At 41.5% G+C, this 19,904-nt stretch overlaps 1 protein-coding gene across 2 annotated transcripts in view; it reads right to left on the bottom strand.

Moving 5' to 3' along the window:
* The window catches only part of slc12a5b (solute carrier family 12 member 5b), a gene marked incomplete at its 5' end in the record, with an annotated part of 36,000 nt that overhangs the window by 521 nt on the left and 15,575 nt on the right, over positions 1-19,904 (bottom strand). The window contains 24 exons of one of the 2 annotated variants that reach the window (XM_084554189.1): positions 596-729; positions 837-851; positions 1,480-1,655; positions 1,913-2,032; positions 2,303-2,410; positions 2,620-2,751; positions 3,020-3,189; positions 4,148-4,343; positions 4,478-4,646; positions 4,752-4,856; positions 5,031-5,150; positions 5,713-5,811; positions 5,887-6,005; positions 6,166-6,340; positions 7,532-7,589; positions 7,721-7,819; positions 8,685-8,852; positions 8,948-9,159; positions 9,239-9,486; positions 10,395-10,525; positions 10,608-10,662; positions 12,579-12,725; positions 13,517-13,660; positions 13,805-13,908. In XM_084554189.1, coding sequence (XP_084410315.1) covers positions 596-729; positions 837-851; positions 1,480-1,655; positions 1,913-2,032; positions 2,303-2,410; positions 2,620-2,751; positions 3,020-3,189; positions 4,148-4,343; positions 4,478-4,646; positions 4,752-4,856; positions 5,031-5,150; positions 5,713-5,811; positions 5,887-6,005; positions 6,166-6,340; positions 7,532-7,589; positions 7,721-7,819; positions 8,685-8,852; positions 8,948-9,159; positions 9,239-9,486; positions 10,395-10,525; positions 10,608-10,662; positions 12,579-12,725; positions 13,517-13,660; positions 13,805-13,908 — 3,204 coding nt within the window. Of the gene's footprint in view, positions 1-595; positions 730-836; positions 852-1,479; positions 1,683-1,912; positions 2,033-2,302; positions 2,411-2,619; positions 2,752-3,019; positions 3,190-4,147; positions 4,344-4,477; positions 4,647-4,751; positions 4,857-5,030; positions 5,151-5,712; positions 5,812-5,886; positions 6,006-6,165; positions 6,341-7,531; positions 7,590-7,720; positions 7,820-8,684; positions 8,853-8,947; positions 9,160-9,238; positions 9,487-10,394; positions 10,526-10,607; positions 10,663-12,578; positions 12,726-13,516; positions 13,661-13,804; positions 13,909-19,904 lie in introns of both variants that reach the window. The other variant, XM_084554188.1, reaches the window with a different exon arrangement.

Raw genomic sequence — 19,904 nt, forward strand, 5'->3', positions numbered from 1 at the left:
ATTTAAATTGAGTTTTTGGTTCATGTTTTTTAACGGTATGTTCAGTGCCTGTACATCATTATTTGTTTGGTGTTTGAATGAAAGTAAAATAAAAATTTGATCAAAAAAAAAGATTTACTACAAATTTCGAATTAATCAATCCATATATCTTTCTATATATTCTATCTCTTTATAGCTGCTTAATCCTGTAGCGGGTTGCAGGGGATGGAGTTTATCCCAGCTAATATTGGAAGAGAGATGGCGTACACCCTGGACAGTTAGAGAGTCAATCACAGGGTTAACACAAAGAGACAATCATTCACACACACATGCACACCTACGAACAACCAGTCAACCTAGCATGCATGTTTTTGAATTATAGGAGGAAGTCAACGCACCCAGAGTCATCATCTTTTAGTCAAATCAATTATTTACTTCCTTACTTTATTACATTACTGTCCTTCACTACATATATCTTACAACTGCAGACTGATATGGGTTTTTAGAGCAGACCAGCTGTAGAAGCTCTGACTCATTATATTTATAGTACACTAAGAATTGAACTAAATCTCAAAGATATCTGGAGAACAAACAGTGTGTGAGATGTATAGGATACAGTTCTCCTCGCCCACGCGGTTCTTTGGTGGTCCCGGCATGTTGAGCAGGACAAGTTTTGCCTCCTTGGACTTCTTCATGATGACCTCATTGAGCCGCATCGCTGTGTGCATGCGCCTCAGATCAGTCTGGTTCCTGAAGACAGAAACATTATAGGTCACAGTGGGTTCGATTCACAAATCAGTCTTTTAACGACTCAGCTCACGCTGCTAACTGTCTTGGTAGGAAATGATCATACTTACAAGTGCTCCCATTCCCTGCCGCATATTTGGAAGGAAATAATAATAATGAGTGTGAAGAGTTAAACTGACACAGGAGGCTGCATTTATTGGTGGTTTCCTGGTTCCTTTAGTGTCAGATAAGTATATGTCCACATGGAAGAGATGGGTGAGGTTTAGTTCTGAGAAGTATTTAAATAAAATGTTTGGATGTAATTGAATAGCTCAACAGTGTGCATAGCTTTCGAAATGTAGTGACATTTACAGTATATGAATTTGTCTACAATTCAATTTAGCTACAATTCAGTTAGCAGAGTCTGTCTTTGTTCAGTTTTGACTGAGCACATTGAAAAGTTACGGAAGTTATTTTTTCTCCCCTCTTTATTAAGCATTGCATTTTCACATTATCACTACCTCTCTTCTTATACTTTACAAGAAGAAGAAAGAGAGGCATTTGGTAGACAAATATTCTGTCCATTCTACTGTCTTTAAGTTCAAAGTTTTATTTGTCACGTTTGCGGGAACAACCTGTTTCTCTTTAAATCCTTGAACATGGGTCGATGTGGACAAATATTTACAACTGGCCCACGTCCTTGTGTCTATGCTGTGTGTCATGTCTGCTTCCTGTGCAGCGTATTGACTGTATGGAGACGACGGGTTCACTCACGGCTTCATGTTGAAGTGATCTTTGCCCGCCTCTGGGGTCGCTGCTAAAAAGGTCTTCCCCTTGTCTGTGCCCTTCCTATCAGTGGAGGTGGCAGCGCCCCCTGCAGGCGCAGAGGGGGACATGGGGCTTGTGGGGCTGGTTGGCGAGGAGGCATTCTTAGCGTGGATCAGCTGTACCTGTTTCGGGTTGGAGACAGCCACAGACTGAGAGAAGGACACCGTGACGTGACAGGTAAAAAGAGAGAAGAGAGTGACCTGTCAGTAACGCTGTGGCAGTGGCCAGTTTGTAACCCCTCAGCAAAGACTGAAAAGAATAAAACCTTTCAAAACAGAAGCCGGAGAACACACACAGATCAGGAGTGATGGAGGTAAGGACAGAAGAGCTATAAATGATCAAGTCTTTTTCTCCCATAGGGGCTGTAACCTAGCATTACCTCTTCTTCTGGCTTTTCAGCCACGCTGGCTGGCGCCTCCTCACCACTGTGCTGGGGCCTCAAGGCAGAAGGGTTTTTACGCCGGATGGACCCACGGGATGAATCTGTAATGCTCTGGATCTGTAATGACGACCAAAAAAATAACCTTAAATTTCTAATTTCCCTATGGAGTCTTCCTTCAGTCAAAATCCAGCGAGTACAAGCCCAGACAGACACCGTATTATTATTATTATAAACCAATTTCCTGCCTCAGAGCAGATATTCAAAGTGCACAGAGTGATAATGAAAATGTCCAAATGAGTGTCATGTTCCCTAGTTGTCCATGAAGATTACGATTTCACTTCTTTCCCCGTCCCAGTTATGCATATAACATAGACATTTCTGGTTTACCTCTCTCTCCATCTCGTTCTTGGTCAGATGCATCTGTTTGAGGATCTGTGATCGCTGCTCCATTATCAGGGTCTTTTCATAGGTGTATGCCGATATGTCCCCGTCATGCTTAAAAAAGAGAACACAAATCCATGTGTAATAAGGATGCCATGAGTTTAAACAGCATCATACAGTTATTTGGAGAAAAGTTTCATCTGTGGGTAAACAATTGACTTTCTCTGAAAAGAAAACAATTTTCATTTTTTCGCTTCAGAGGAACTAATCCTCTCTTCGCAGGATGCTTGTGACTCAGATTATGTGACAGACAAATCTCTCACCATCTCCACCACTTCCACCTCAGCATCAATACGCAGGTGATAGAGGAAGGTGATGAGGTCTTTCTTCATCTGGATGCTGTTGTCATCCATCTGAGCAACGGTGAAAATACGCATCTTGCACTTCCTCCACACCTACAGGAATGTTCGCAGATACTGACGTTAGTGATGTGCCGTCGTCGTTTTTTTTTTTCAGTCGTTTTTTTTTTTTATTCAGACATTTAAACATTTAACAGATAAAGACATAAATAAACATCAAGTCTGAAATGGAATAGGCAGAAGCTAAAGCTTATTGCGCCTATCCCAGTGTCGTTAAGACATGTCCCTCTTAACTTGTGCTTGTGATCTCCACTCATACTAAACCTCCTCAGGTGTAAAGACTACTCTGTGTCTTGCTTCCCACCTTATGCTGGCGCAGCAGGAAGGGCAGAAGCATCAGCATGCCTCCATCGTGGACAATCCACCAGACATCTATGTGACCTTCGGTGAAGCGCTCTCCATTGGATGGATAGCTGGAGATATTCTTAGGAACCAGCAAGGCCAGGCTGGCTATGGTTGTCTCTCTAACCACCTCTGTAAAAGGAAAGAATAAAATGTAGGCGAATTTGTTCTGCTCATCCCTTTAGACAGAGATTTAGCTAAATATACCTATGAACGACAGCAGACAGCGTGGAACTTGATCCATACTGGGCTACTGAGGCTGATGCTTAAAGCAAAATTCACTCCTTGAAAGTAAAATAAACATTTCTGTCTTTACTGTTGATTTACTCTTGGTTGCAGTCTGTGTCAGACTATATGATATCAGTGACTCTATGATATAACTGGATGTAAATGGGAGAAAGTACAGTATATGACAGCAAGGTGCATGTCATCCACACTCAAACTTGTGTGCATACTTGTGTCGTATTCGAAGTGGCCACACTTGTCAGGGTTTCTGAAGCACCCTAGACGTTGGTCACTGCTGCACTGCAATAACTTGGCCTTAAATTTCTGTCTTTGGCTGAATTTTGCTGCCGGCTTAGTCACCAGATCAGTTTTTTATTTGACTACATCGCTCTTGGACAGATCAAATCTCACAGTGTAAAGGGAGAACTTCATAGGGCTTCCTATAGTAACAAACCATCAATGGGGGACATTCAGTTTTCATAAAACATATTGTATGTTCAAATAAAAAGCTGTAAAGCCATGATGTATTAGCAATATGATTAATTTTTCATATTGCCAAAGAAAGACTTTGTTTCCATGGCCTGTGGCATTTATGAAAACTTCAGCAAACACTTCCAAGGTTGTAAAGGAATGAAGGTTATATGTGACTCCTCTTGTGAGCACAGTAAAGGCCAAAGAATCTCAGGGTTGAATCTAAATTCTTCACTTAGTCATTCAGTTAATACATCAGTTAACTCAATTATTTTTATCTGCTATCAGGTGGAAATGAAGAAACAAAACAAAAGCTGTCAGATGTGAAATGAAAGTGGAGACGCCACTCACTAACAAACATCTAAGATGTCTTTTATTCCACCAGTGGACTCACCAATGAAGTTCCTAAACTGCTGGTGGTACTCGGGATGTTTCCAATTACGGGGCCAGCTGACCATCACAGTGTTGTGCTTCAGACCTCCGAGCCCTCCAACCTGGATCAGGTGGGAGGTCCCGTCTCTGAGGTTGGAGGAGATGACGACCTGAGAGAAACCCTTCACCTTTTCTGTCTCCATCAACTTACGCAAAGACTGCAGAGACACAGAGAGAGAGGCCACTGTTACGAAAAGTGGGGATCATATAACTGGTAATGTGTGTTGTGAAGCAGCAAGAGAAGAGTAATATTAAACTGTTGTTTTTGTGTGTGTGATATGCAGCATAGGACCTGATCTGCTCTCTGGGCCTCAGTATAGTTGTCCAGGAAGGTTCCTTGAACAGAGGTGCCGACGATGGTCAGACCCTTCCCCGCTTTCAGCTGATTGGTCAGAGAGAGCAAACGAGGCTGCTCCACGTTCTGCTCATCATCCACACTCACCAGAACCAGGACCTGAGGCCTGACAAAACAACAAACAAAGCAGCAGGGGGTGAAACATATCAGAGAGAAATCCACAGGAAACTCAAAACAAGCATCTTAAAGTGTCAACATGGACTAAACTGACCTCCAGTTCTTGGTGTGCGGCGGGCCCTCCTCCAGCCTCATCAGGGCAAAGCGTGCAGCACTGAGCGAGATGCCACGTATCCCATCTCCCCACTCCTTCTCAGCTCTGTCTCACAGAATATTTATTGGTTACCACATGACGCATCTACCCCATCTATGTGATTATGTGACTATTGACAAAGGAGCCTTATGTTGAATAAAAACAAGACCCCTCCTTTGCTGTCTTAAAAAGCTCTGCGCCGTTGGATGCTGAAATAAAAGTCTTGTCTTGATTTCTTACCCGCAGAACTCAATGTATTTGTAGATGCAGGTGGCGATGCCCATGGCAACTATGGCGTAATACCAAGAGCAGATGAACATGAGCGCCAGGCACAGGCTCATACCTAGGAACGACAGAGCCCTGTGGGGGAGCAGATTGAAATACAGGAATGAGCTCAGGTTGTAAAAGGGAAGTTTTTTATTTTATTTGATGCTGCAAATTTCATCGTGGAACACAGACAAGCACGTCAGGTTCCCATGGCAATTCAGATTCACACAGATTTCTGTGTGCATATGCAATCCTGAGTGCATGAATGTGCTGTGTTGTTCACCACATTCCTGCCAAAGCTTTCATGCTGACAAATGATCTAAAGGTGGGGGTAATATGTTTCTAATCTGCTATTCAGATCGTACTGGTATATATAATGGAATATACTGGTCAAAGGATGCTGTGGTTAGAATGGATGTAGTGAAGGAGGACGTGTGAGAGAAGAGGATATAGAGGACAGGGTGAGATGGAAGCAGATGATTCGCTGTGGCGACCCCTGAAGAGGAAAAGATGATGCTATTCAGATTAGAACGAATTTTATAAAGAAGGAAATATCTACACACACGGTACATTCTGCTGAACTAGATGCAACATATATTTAGCTTTTGCTTGTTTAAAAGGAGGGACATTTTTTAACGCGGACCTACAAACTCACCAGTGGTAGAATTTAAAGCGCGGCCTCCAGTTTGGCGTCCTCAGCAAAGTCTGCAGGGCGCAGGCGAGGTTGACGAACATGTAGCACATCAAGAAGAACCTAAAGAAAGAAGGAACGATGAAGAGAGAGAGAAACAAGACGAAGACAACGGAGAGCATACACTACTGCCCTTACATGGAAAGGATGGGTGCAACTGCATCCAGGGAGGCAATGATGATGCCAATCTCACAGATGCAAGCTGTGAGTAAGAGCGCCCAGGTGGGCTCTCCATTGGCTTTGCCATGGCCAAACACCTGCAACAGTACAAAAATATTACATAGGTACAATATAGATTAAAGATGGCATTTTAATCATTTAATAATAATGTCTGCTAATGCAGCATAGAGCAAAAAAAATGAACATATACGCTTGTATACATGAAGCATTTGAACGCTGTTGTATGTGTGTACTCACTCTAAGAAAAGGGATGATGCCGTCCCTGGAGATGGCCTGCAGGAGACGTGGGGCTCCCGTCAGACTCTGTAGTCCAGCTCCGCAGGTGGAGAAGAAGGAGCCAAACACTATGACCCACGGAGACGGCCATGCCAGCGTACCAATCACCAAGTTACCATTGACCCCTTCGCCGAACCTATAGAGACAGGGGAAGAGAGAAATCTAAGCTGTAATGATGTTCTGGAGGTGCTCAGTGTGGCAGGAAGTTTTAAGAAACAGACTGGACTAAATCGCCAACATGGATGGCAGCACTCCTCACTGAATGGAGTACTTGTTTATGCTGGTTTTGTACTGAACAGAACTCCCTCAAAACACTGAATACCCTTGCTCTCTCGCTAAATTCATATAATAGGTGTAATCTGTTCCCTCGATGTCTTTCAGTTAGTTTCATCAATCCCTTCGTGTTATCGCCCTCCTTGTGACTGTTTGATTGTTTTCACGGGTGTGTTGGTACCCTTCCCCTTCTTGTACATTTAGTCTGAGTGATCTCATTGTCAGTTTGTCTGTTCACATTGCTGTGTTCCCACCATTTTCCCAGTCTGAGGGTTTTTTGAGTTGTGGTTCGTTCCTTCTGTTTTGCACCCTGTAGACTACACCGTGATTTATTGCATGCCCTTCTATTCACTGTGATGGAAACCTTGTGATCAGCATTTTTATTAACAATTACTCCCCAAGCATTTGTGATTAAGCTTCAAATCACGAGGAAATGCAAAAGATCTTCTTTTGACATCTTTTCTCAAAGATCAAAAATTCCTTCCTGCCTGCCTAATATTGTGTAGGTCTCCCTTGTGCCTCCAAAACAGTTGCGACTTGTCTGGTAACTGATGTTAGTGGGGGCCTTTGGGTTTTATGGGTTGAGGGGAGGGGCCTTTGTGGATCAGGCTTGTTCCAATGCATCCCAGTGTCATTGCTATGGGGTGGGGGTGCCTGGTCTGGCCTAGGTGGATGGTACATGTCTATGTAAAGTCCACACTGAATGCCAGGTCCACATGTTTCCCAGCAGAATACTGAATTGTCAAAAGATGGTCAGTGTTATTCACTTCTCTTGTCAGTGGTTTTAATGTTGTGGCCGATCAGTGTACAGTAACACAACGTGAGTACAAAGAATCTGAAAGGAGAGGTTTATCATAGCCCTGTTCAGATGTAAATAGCAGGCAGAACTAAACCTGGAAGGTTGTATTTCCAGGAAATAGTTTGGATTTATAATTCACTGATGATGTTTTCACTACTTTGGATTTGGAGAGGGTAAGAAATAAGCAACCAGTAAAATTATTACAGTCATAGCCATCGTTTTGTGAATTGGTATAATTTAACTAATTAGACTTACTTGTCTCTTAGGACTACTCCTTCTATGCAAGCACCAAAAAGCACCACACAGGACATGTCTGAAATAAAAACTGTTAACGAATACATTGTTGAGACTATTTGACACAAATATAACAACAAAGGTTTAATGAATCAGCACTGAAGGATCTTTTTTTTTTTTTTAAATTGATCTTGGCTCAATGAAGGATACACACAGTGGATGTGGTAGTGATGGCTGCAATGGTGCCGATGGGGATGGACTTCTGAGCATCGCGCAGGTCTCCAGAGCGGTTGGAGCCAGCCATGATACCTGTGAGAGAAACAAGATTTGGAGTTTTACACCTGCATGGGAAGACAGTATTTATCCCTCTTTGCCCCTCCTCTGTGCACTGGCTCCATATTACCAGTATCACAGTAGTGAAGGTCTCCACTCACACATAATTATTTGAATAGAGACAGCTTGATGCAAACTGGGAGTACAGTAATTGCTCTGCATTGAGTCCAAGAACTCATATGAAAAAGATTATTATGTGAATAGAACATATGTGCAGCGCTGGTGCCAGTTGTTATGACCCGACTCGAGAGGCGCAACATAAAGTGGAGACACATGACGGAGTTACAAAAATACACAAAAAGGCAACAGGTCAGACATAGTGAGCTTCTGCAGCTGAAAAGTCTTCCTCCTAGGCCTCTACAACAAGGCCCTTTAGTCGGTCTTCTCAGATATGTCTGGTTAAGGTAATCAAGCACAAGCCAAAGACACTTGCGCAGCCAGTGGAGGTGCAGAGGGGCGTAACACAGTGCTCTGAGCTTGTCACTCCCCAAAGGAACATCAAGTTCTCCCTTAATGCAACACAGACTCAGAGCCAGTGCAGGTCACGTACAGTCCGTTTTTAAAGCATTTTAAGTGAAAACAGCTGCATCGTGTGCATTACACTGATTTAAGTGGTGACATTGAACCAGAACATTGAGTCAGAATATAGTGAAATGCCCAGTTGACCTGAAGGGATAAATCTATGTTTGTTATATCAAGTTGTAGGTAAGGCAAGGGTTATAGCCCAACGTGTGGTATAAGTTGTAATGTTCTGAGACATTTAAAAAAGAAATAAAGTTATACATTTATAAGACACCACCTTGTGTCTTCAGTTCTAAGTATCTAAGTGTCTGGAGCTGACCTGTGACAGACGGGAAGTATATCCCCACCAGCAGGGTGAAGAAGCTGGTGATGTCAGCCTGGACGTAGCGGTTGGAGCCGGTTGTGGTACTGTCTGGATCCGCCTCCGATGCAAGTCCCCGCTTCTCCAGGATCATCCCTTTTTCCAGATAGTTACCAAACAGGTTCTCTGAGAGGGAGATCAATGCAGGGCGGAAATGACAGGAATTAGTCTTCAGTCAGCGTGGGACTGTGGATGGAAAGACTCTTAGGGGGTCCATTTACCTGCCAGGATGCCACTAGTGACTCCTGGGATGCCCTGTATCTCTGTGACGTTGTTATTATTGAAGTATTCATCACAAGTAGCATTGAGCGACTCAGAATCGCAGAAGCTCCTCCACAGTTTGGTGGTGATGGTCTCGTTGTCTATTTCGATGACCTTTGCGCACACGTCATATGCCTTCGACATAAGAGTTCGGTTTCCCAGGAGACACACGCTGCAAGGAATCAGCTAAGGCATCATTGTTATGCGCTAGCATTTGACATCAACTAACAGTGAACCAAAGAACCACTTACGGAAAGACAGGGGGATCGATGGCGGTCTTGATGACCCCGCCATATACAGCCACAATGGAGAGGATGACGCAGGCCAGGAAGACCAGCGCCAGCTTGTTGACGTATCTGACTCCCACAAACACCACCAGCGCCATGAAGCTCAGCACGATGGTGCCGTACACCCGCATGTTGTTGAGCAGAGCTTCCTCAGCCTCCGGCCCCTCCAGGCCCTCGATCTTAAAGATGGCTGCCTGAGGAACAATATAAATCTACAAGAGTGGGAAGAGAAAAGATAATATGCGAGAAAGTTAAATACTGCACACTTACGCCAAGAAGAAGTAAGACCTTCATTCTCTAAGCTCATTTAAATTCTCTATTTTTGCAGTGACAGACCTTCTTATAAATAGTTTTCTGTAATGACATACAGTTATTCAACATAACGGCAAGATTTCTTATTTTAATGGCAGGACGTGGTGACATAGTGACAAAAGTATGATTATTTTTTTCTCATATTGCCTTCTGGATGTGTCTGCTCTCTAATGGAGCTCATGGTGACACATGATTATACAGGCAAACACCATCATCATCATTGTACAGGGATGTTTTTCTGACCAAAACTGTTGTTAAATTATCTTCAGTGTTACATACAAACATTGAAGTTTCCCAGACAAGGTCGACCCAAGGGATTTCATTTTTGACCACAGTTTGACTGATTTGATTTTAACTAATTTGACTTTGTTTGTGGAATATCACATTTAATTGCGCCAGTTTCTGTGCGGAACAAGCCAGTCTGAAGTGTGGACAAAATGCTTTTCTGCTGTAGATGGGAATAAAAATTATATTTAAAAGTTATTATAAAATCTGTAAAATAATGAAGAAAAGAGAAAATATGAATCATCTTATATTGTCATATTATTAGATAATCTATTAGTATGCTGTTAAAGGCAGGACAAGATGTGACCCAATGAGATCTGTTTCACAGTAGATATTACAACATGCTTTAGCAGGAAGATCACGGGTGTCACCTGTTAAATCCATATTTAATGTGCTTTAGTAGCAGCAAGAAACTCAGAAACTGAACTGAAACACCTGAATGGAATGCATACATGTGTGCCTTGTTAGGTAAAGAGGGCCTAGAAAGACAATATGAGTATATTTAATAATTAAATGTCCTTACCAGCAGAATTTCAATACACCCAAGAATGTACATGGCACCTGCGAAAGTGGTGCCCAGGTAGAAGCAGATCCCGACAGCGCCACCGAACTCAGGCCCCAGGGAGCGAGAGATCATGTAATACGAACCTCCGGCTGTGAGTGACAGACACACAGAAGACTCAGAGCACTGCCCCGTCAAACACACATCAATACATGCCCTCAGATATCTGCTCACCTGGTACGACACCATTCGTTGCGATGGCACTCATGGAGATGGCTGTGAGCATGGTCTGAAAAACAAAAAATCAGACAACGGAGGAGGGTTACAGGCCTCTGAAAGCAGCAGGTGGGCAAGACAAATTAAGTATGGCTGACAGCGAGGCCTCGATGAACCGAGAATGTGCGAGGAGAAAAACATCCAGCGGCACAAGAGTCTAACTCATCTGGTCATGTTGACTTGTTTTTCAAAGGGACAATCAGGCAAATGCTATCACTTCAGTGAAACTGCCTGATGTAACCTGAGATGGAAAGAAACTCATTACGTTTACTGACTAGAAGCACTGTAGATATATAAAATGATACGGTCTCTGCATGCTATCTGAGGAAAATGAGCCTGCTACAGCCCTACAGTGTAGTGAACTATTTTTCAATCATGCCAGGGATTCTGAATGAGAATGAACAGAGGAAATAGATCAGCTGTGGCGTCATAGTAATGAGGCTAAAATAAGACCTTTGCCATCTTAATCTGCAAGTATGACATGTGTCTATTGAACGTGACCAGCACTCACTTATACAAAGCCTTGATATTGAAAAATGGTAAAATAATTAATGTTAAATTATAGAGTGTGACTAGTAAAACCTAATCACACTCTCCCTGAAAACTGACTGATAATATGTAGTATTGGAAATATAGGAGCATTTAGCATTACGGTGCTTTTACGCCTCTCTCTATAAATATAATGGGCTCTGTTGAAGGCATTCCACTTAAAAAGATAAACTAGACAAGGTGGAACATCAGGAATTGCTCCCACAAGCCGTTTTTGCTTGTTATGAAGCAATAACATCTTTTGTAAACGGGCCAATAAGAGTTCAGACTCTGCTGGGTCAGAGCAGGATTTCAGCAGGATTTACTCAAACCCGTGAGCTTTCAGCATCAACAAACAAGTCTACAATGGAAGCAGTATGTCTTGTCCGGGCAAGTTGGCTCCTCACTTGAAATGCAGTCTAAAATCAAATTATTTTAAAATTAAATTTATTACAAAAAATAAATAAAATGTATTGTGTGTTTTTAAACAAATAAAACACCTTCTGTTTATAAGTATGAAGTAAGCTTATGAAATACTACCATGATCTTTTTTGCCTTCTTCCCACTACTTAGATAGATTGTCCATAAAGAGTGACCGTGACACACTTAACAAAATCTCGAAAGACTATTTTGGTAAAATTAAGGTAAAATGAATTTGATTTGTACTTAACAGGAAAACAGTGAGTATAGTCTTCTTAAAAGAGTACTGACTTACTTTTTTCTTCTAGTTTTCTTCTACTTGTCTCTCTCTAATCATATATATATATGTGTATATATATATATATATATATATATATATATATATAGAGAGAGAGAGAGAGAGAGAGAGAGACTACTACTATTACTACTGTGATCTACCAAACCCATATGGAACATCTGGAACTGCTCCCACATGCAGTTTTCAAATTTGAAGCGGCTAATAAAAATTCAGACTGTGTTGGGGTCCAAACAGGATTTCAGCAGGATTTACTCAAAACTGAGAGCTATCAGCATCAACAACCGAATCAGCATGTCTGTATCGGGGAGCCGGATGGTCCTAGGGCCGCTGTTAAGAAAGAGTGTATTTTCTAAGGTTTTATAATAGCTGTGATTGTACATAGTCCTGTGTTCTTTCTTAGGGATTTAAAGGTGTACATGTGAGCTTTTTCTGTTTGTAATAATTCATAACATAAAAAAGAAAGGATCATAACTGAGCGGCAAAAGGACAAAGTGCAAAGGGAAAATGTGGTTTTAGTGTGTTTACTATCAGAATGCCTTACGCCTGGATTTACTATACCACCTACAGCATCTGCGGAAAGAGCACTACATGCATGCATATGCATCCTGTTACATATTAGTGCTCATGTTAGTTGCAGAGAGCGAGATGTTGTGGACAAACACTGCAGCTGCAGTTTTACTCACTGTAGAACAACACATGAAGACGATGATGAAGGAGCCGAAGACGCCTCCAATCCCCACCATCCACGTCATCCGCAGGAAGAGGATAACCCCAAAAATGTTCTGGATACAAGGCAAGTACACTCCCATCAGAGTGCCCAGTTGAGGAGCCTGAGACATAATAACAATAAAAGAAAGACCACAAAACAAAGTGTGAAGATTTGTGTTTTAGTTTTCCATATATCTCATGTTTTCACATCAGTAGTTTGTCAGGCTGATAGTCTGTCAGTGAGCACGTTCTTGTTCAGTCTTTGTTTCCTAAAATCTGTTCTGTGTTTAAATCACAAAATCTGGACTTTCGTTAGATAGAGCCTTTTAATATAGCTATGTGAGAAATGTATTTTCTATCTTTTATTATAACAGTTTGCTATGAAATTCAATCTTTCCCATATAAATGAAAAGAGAAAAAGGTATTATGTTTAATTAGTATATGAAAACCACCATTTATAATGAGATTAAAACACTAACACTAAACAAATGCAGGATAACTGACTCAGGTCCAGGTGAGGGCCAATAAATGATGAGCCAAATGAAAGAAAAGGGAGACAATTGTGTTTAAAAAACAATAACAACAAAACTGTTGCTCTGCTTCTAAGAAATAATTGTTCTGTCGGGTCTGTTTTGCAGTGACATGTAATGTGCACTAATTACACAAATGTTCCATTTTTGAAACTAATTTTTTGGTTAATAACCCATTGATTCACATGTAAACAAGTATGTATGCCTGTGTGCTCATAATAGGAAGCAGTAGTTATGCCAGTGATGGTTCATGTGGCCTTTAGCTTCCAGCTTCCAAACCTAACTATTTAAGAATACATGTGGCTTTCCTCTCTGAGATGTCAGAGATGTCAGTTTCATATTTCTCTTCGTCTGCTCTCTGTAGTAAATAAAGCTGCTCTGACCTTGACTGGTTTTTTAGACGGGCGTGCCCCACCCTCCTCGTTATTCTCTGCCTCTTCGTGCTCTTTGCTGCCAGTCGGCAAGTTGGAGTAGTTGGCCAGAGTGCTGAGCAGAGAGGAAACCATTGGACTGGTGTCCATCTCCTCCTGCAGCACAAACACAGAGACATTACTTTATATTAGACCTGGAAATCTACTGGTAGTACACAACTACCTTCAACTCAGCTTTAACATTTTTGACCTTAGAACACCATTAAGGACTACTTTCACATCATGAAGGAGTGTTCCCACCTCAAACAGAGCCATGTTCTTGCCGTCATACTGCTGGCTCTTTTCTGCATCACTGGCTGCGCTGCTGTTGATGAAAGGACTGCTCTCTTTGGGGTTCCCATCACCTGAAACGCAGAAACACCAAGAAGCAGCATAAAAGTCAACTCATTTAAGAAGCACCAGTGTGGATCTGTTGTTTTTATGTTGGATGTGCTCACATGTGGCCTGAGACAGGTGTCCTCAATCTGTGCAAAAATACATTATAATATTCAACTAAAGCTATTATGAAGATTAGGCAGGGGGAGTGGTAAGATTTTCTGTACAAATGCCCCCTCTGTAGTTAATTATCGTGGATGTTACACTCGATTTATCTACAAAAACTCAAAGGGTCGAAGCTTCACATTGGCTGGCGATAAATTTGGAAGGAGAACTGGATTCTGTCTTTCATCAGTTCCGATGCAAGCAAGAAGGACATTTCTTAATAACCAGGCGGCGGCCTACAGGAGCTTAGAAAATTGTGAACCTGACCTTTGCAGAGTCCACCCCATCGACCTTATCAGCAGATAAGTCAACTGAAAACTATGTTTATTGATGACGACCACATAAAAATACCACAAGTTTGAAAGGAAGCACGTACACCTTATTTATACTCATGTGTTACATGCAGGTTACATTCCTGCAGTACTGTTTAAAATGATCTCATTCGTACATATTTTTTTACTTGTCAAGTGCCCAACACACACATAGCACGGCATATATTCCTGCCCCACTGCCTGGACAAATGGAGGGAGTGCTTTTGCCGATGTACATTTCTTTGAGGCCCAGGATTTGAATGATTGGTGCCTGATCCCTGAGCAGCCATGCTGTCTGCCACATAGAATCAAGGCTGATGTATAGAGTTATTTTGTAGCTCAGCCATGTGAGTCCCAGGAGAGACTTTCCTCCGGCTCCTCGGGCAACAATAGACGAAAACTAAAGAGTCACTTCATTGTTCACAGTTATGGCACAGTAAAGTAATTAAAATAAACGTTGCAGTCTTTGCATCCAGTGCATTTAGAGTCTGTTGTATGTTTCACAGTAGAGCAAAGTGCTTGCAGCAGGAATGCCCTGTTAATCCCACTGGGAGGCTTCTCCACAAATGGGCAGGGTTACCATCAGGTCACATTTCCGTAGCAATGTCTTACAATGAACAGATACTACTAGTATTTTGCTTTCGTTGTGGTTTGTGGCTCAGAAGAGTAGAACGTCACCGCATAATTCAGCCGGGTGCATGTTTGTACAAATATACACCTCATGCATGTATCAGGTGACCCTCGCTGAGATTTCTTTTGTTCGGGTTTCCAATATTGGCATCAAGCAAAGTCAGAAACATATGTTACTGTTGATTTTTCCCATAATGTAGTCCTTTGTGTTTAAAGAAAAAAATACAAGTGGGATTTATGGTACCAGACAAGTATAACATTATTGCTCGGCGTATGCATGATAGACACATCAAGCTTGATTGTCATTTTGACAAACATACAACTGTGAAATTGAGTTTCTCTCTGAGATCTGTGCAGACTTAGCTAAACAGGTAAAAGACTCAATTAAAATAAGTTAAAAGATTCAGGGCTGAGAATGTCGCACCACAGTGCTGCTATATGCACCTTTCCACCAGAGGTGTATAGTAACGAAGTAGATGTACTTCGTTACATTACTTAAGTAGTTTTTTTGAGGAGCTGTACTTTACTTGAGTTTTTTTTTAATCAGGACTTTTACTTTTACTCTACTACATTTGAAAGTTAAAAAATATACTTTTACTCTGTTACTGTGACGTTTGTCACCTCGTTACTCGTTACAAATTAAAATAGAAATATAATTAATCATCGAAGGATTATCTGGAATGGGCGTGTCCGAGAGGACGAGAAGAATAACGTACGGTATACTCTCACGAGGTTTAGAGGTAAGGGCGGGATGCGCGGGGCGGCGGACATCAACATGGCTACCTCCGCAGTTAACGCTGATGAGGAAGACACGGAAGACGTTACCACACTGACAGCATCGCCTTCGGTAGAAGACGACAGTCACCCGTGACTAGGAGATAGGAGGCACTTTTTTGTGTTCTTAGGCAAACAGACGCTTTATTTTGTTCTCAGGCAGACACAAGACACTTGATTCACTCACTCTACAAGTGTTTTTTTGTTTTTGTTTTATCATACCACATCTATTTCATTCACCTGAAAGTGAAATATAAAGAGAACAAGGGGAGAACCATTTATGGTTGTTTTGCTTCTTTTTATGCGTACTATAAAAATACTTTGTACTTTACTTGTACTTGTACTTATGATTCTTGAGTATATTTTTTCACAAGATACTTTTGATACTTAAGTACATTTAATGTGAGCTACTTTAGGACTTTACTCAAGTGATTTTGTTATGGGTGACTTTAACTTTTACCAAAGTCATTTTCAGTTATGGTATTTCTACTTTTACTTAGTTATTTTTTTCAAGTACTTTATACACTTCTGCTTTCCACCTTTCCAAGGTCGTACGTGAGACTAAACCTAAGCAGCAAACCTTGCTGACTGTAACAATGAACCGAAAGGGGCTAGAAGCTTTTGAAGAGCTGAGAGGAACTGCGATGTTGGAAGATCATTCTCTGTGATTTGGCCACAATTGGTGACTTGACCCATAGTGAAAATAAAAATGCTGATAAGAGCAGCTTTAACTAAATAAGTACCCATGGTGGCTGATCAGAATAAACCAGGAAAGATCAGAACCTGTACAGCAGTTCGCAGCTCTTTGCAGTTATTTCCTTTAACGCGGGTGCAGATCGTGTATTGCCACATGGCTGGTCTTTGTGGTGTGTTCAATCGCAAATTTTTGGTGCCAACAAAGTGGCATGAGGCAAGTTGACAGTTGGCCTTAGAAGATGGTTGTTCTTTGATATCGATATTTGATTTGTCTGTACCTTTAGAAGCAATAACAAATTACTAATGAAAGAAAGAGTTTAATTGCCATAATGTAGTCCTCCTCTTTTTTTTTTTTTTTTTACCTTTAATAGTCTATCATTCGTCAGAAACCATTCCAAGCACTTTTCTCTGCCTCCTTCCTCTTAAATTAGAAGAAAACCATGTTTCCTGTAGAAAAATGAGGACATTTAACACGTTTCTCCTCATAGCTTGGGATATAATGGATTTCAAAAAGCCTGTTTTAGTCATGAAAAGAGCCACCTGCTGCAGAGTGTCTTCTGGCTGCTCAAGGCAACACAGTCAAGTAACTTCCAATTGCCCGCCAGTATTATAAACCAATCCTTAAAGCGAAGAGGAGAGTTGAATCCCAGCCAAACTGCTCTCACACAGCACATAATCCTTTGAACGTTGGACTGCTCTCCAAAAGACACATAGCCTGTCAAACTGGATTAGAGAACATCTCCGTTTTATGTTGCCGTTGAGATTTTGCCAGTGTCCTTTAAGTATCTGAGAGCAACACATCGAAAACACCTGAACACGGCATGTCACATCTGGCCCAATGTAAACTCTGTTGCAGGGGAAGATGCTCTTTTCCTGATGCCCTGAATGTTAAATCCAGGTCTTTTATTCCCAACCACCTGACTGTTCTGTAATCCACCACAATTTTTAAATCTGCATTTAAAGCTCATTTTTGCCTGTGGCTTAGAGCGAAATCAGCTTTACAAATGTTTCACTAAATGCCTTTGTGCGAGTGTGCGTCAGGCGTATTTTGTGGTGGTTCTCATGCATATGTGTACAGATGTGTGCAACTCAAAATGTGTCATCACGTCTCATCTCTGACTGCGCGGCAGTAGGAAGCAGACAAAACACTTCACAGCCTGACTTCTGTATGTCTCCCTGATCGTCCTCAGTGAGAAGCTCTAAAACATGTAGTCACTCATGTGAGAAACTAGCACGTCGGCCAACAGGCAGTGCTCACTTGTGTCTTTCTACCTTGAGATTAGAAACCACATCAATCACCGCAATCAGCACATGACCTCGGAGAGGAACCAAGCCCTCGAACACAGGTCTCATTTGAATTGACCTTCTGATCCATCACGGTGACAGACGAGGTTATTAAAACCATCATTCATGAAGCCAGTGCGTGTCTTTATGTTGGCTGTGTGTTTTTCATGTAATTTGATATCCTGTAGGAACAGGTGGACCTTTGCATTTGACCAGTAGTTCATTAAAGACCACCATATTTCTGTAAACTTCCAAACAGGCTGATGAAATGCATCTATCTGAAACCCTCCCCCTCCCCCTCCTCCTCCTCCTAGATATCAGCTGCTGCATGAAGTAACTATGAGTTAATTACTAACTAATGATTCATGAAACATTAACTGCTCACATAAACCTTTATCATCTGTCAGTGAGCAATGGGAATTCATGAGACATGTTGCACCGTACAATAACAAAATGCCAGTGTTCCAATTTTCTCACTGTATAAGACTCTTTTTAGTATCACATTGCTGCATTTTATCATTTTAATTCTTGCAAAACTTTAATCCAGTACTTCAAATAATGAATCCCTCTTTAAGAAGTCTCAGTATGTTACTCTGAGAAGGTGAAGGCGGTGAACCTTATACCCGCTGAACGTTAGCATGTCAACATTGTCACCGTGAGTATGTGAGGATTTAGCTTCCTCAGAGAATGACTCTACTCTTGTTTTCTGTTGAAATGAAAAACACAAAGCCGCTTAATGCGCCCTGAAATAATGCCTCTTATGTCTGAGGATGTACATACTGTACACAGAAATCCACTCTATAACAGATGTCCGGACAGTATATTAGGATTAAATATTTTTGAGGGGTTTTGCTGTCTGTCTGCACGGTAATCCTGCACAGGTAGGATGCTGCAACTCTTCAGAGATCCTCCCGACCCCCCCGAAGGGGAAGGATCTCCTCTCCCTGTGAGGGCTCAGCTCATGGACTGCATACATAGATGGACAAACTGTCTGTGATGTCACAAATAGGATTTCTGAGGAGCAGTTTTGAAGCTCAGTGTGGGCGGCTCTGGCTGTTGCCATGGTAAAGCCTGAATCCACCTAATGCCCGGCTAATCCAAAAATGGGCAAAGATGTCGATCGTCAGTGGAGCTGAGGCAGCCGGGTGACGTCTAGGCAGACCGTTAGCGACCTGTGATGGCACCCACCTGTCGCTCAAAGTGGATACACACATAATTGTACATAACTTAGCCATTTAAACGATTTAAAGAGGTGAGTTATAGATTAGATTAAGATTAAAGATTAAGGTCTCTCGGCCAAGTATACTTGTGTATACAAGGAATTTGGTCTCTGCATTTATCCCATCCGTGAATTCGTGAACACACAAAGCACACAGTATAAACAAATGATTCCCTTTTTATCCCATTTTACTGCACCAGGAGGTAAACAGTCGTAAAGTTAGGAATTTTTAACTCTCTTTTGAAGAAAACCTCAGGCTGCTATTCAAGGACTTCCTTTTTTGGCCTGGACGATTGCCACTTGGCTCAGCTTTATCAAACCTTTTATTGCTCATTCTGCAGGTTTCATCAGTGCTTAAAGATATGGATTTATGTGTAAAAGTTGACATGGAAGATGAATGACCACATTTTCTGACATAAGGTTGTATTTCTCAGCCAAAAAGAAAATTTCCATATTTCTTTCCGGAGTCAAAAGCTGTTTCACTACAGGTAATAATAGGTGAAGATCAGGCGTCACATTTATGCTGATGACACACACCATTATTCATCACTAGGAGCCTCATTGGCTTAAAGGCCAGTGCAAAGTTTTTTTAGTCATTTTCAAATTAGCAATAATTTCTACAATAATTTCTTTTGTTATACACTTAAAAGCAACGTAGTGCAGGACTAAACTGCTGACCACATTTCATGTAGAAGTCATCCTAAGAAAGAGTCGGCTTGTCTGGTGCCTGAGGGCTGTGAAAACTTGTTTCGGTCTTGGTCTTGTCTGTAGATTTTGGTTTGAGCTGATAAGTAGAATAAAGTTGTAACGTTGCATAACTCCAAGAAAAAAGTAATTGCCAAAGTTTGATTCTTGTCCGTCCGTCTGTTTGTCTGTGGCATATTAAACTACCTAGTCTGGCCAAGTGCTGTAAATTTGCAATATCAATTCTTATAAACCAAAGTGG

Source organism: Chelon labrosus, assembly GCF_963514085.1.
Source record: "Chelon labrosus genome assembly, chromosome: 10".
Lineage (NCBI taxonomy): Eukaryota > Metazoa > Chordata > Actinopteri > Mugiliformes > Mugilidae > Chelon > Chelon labrosus.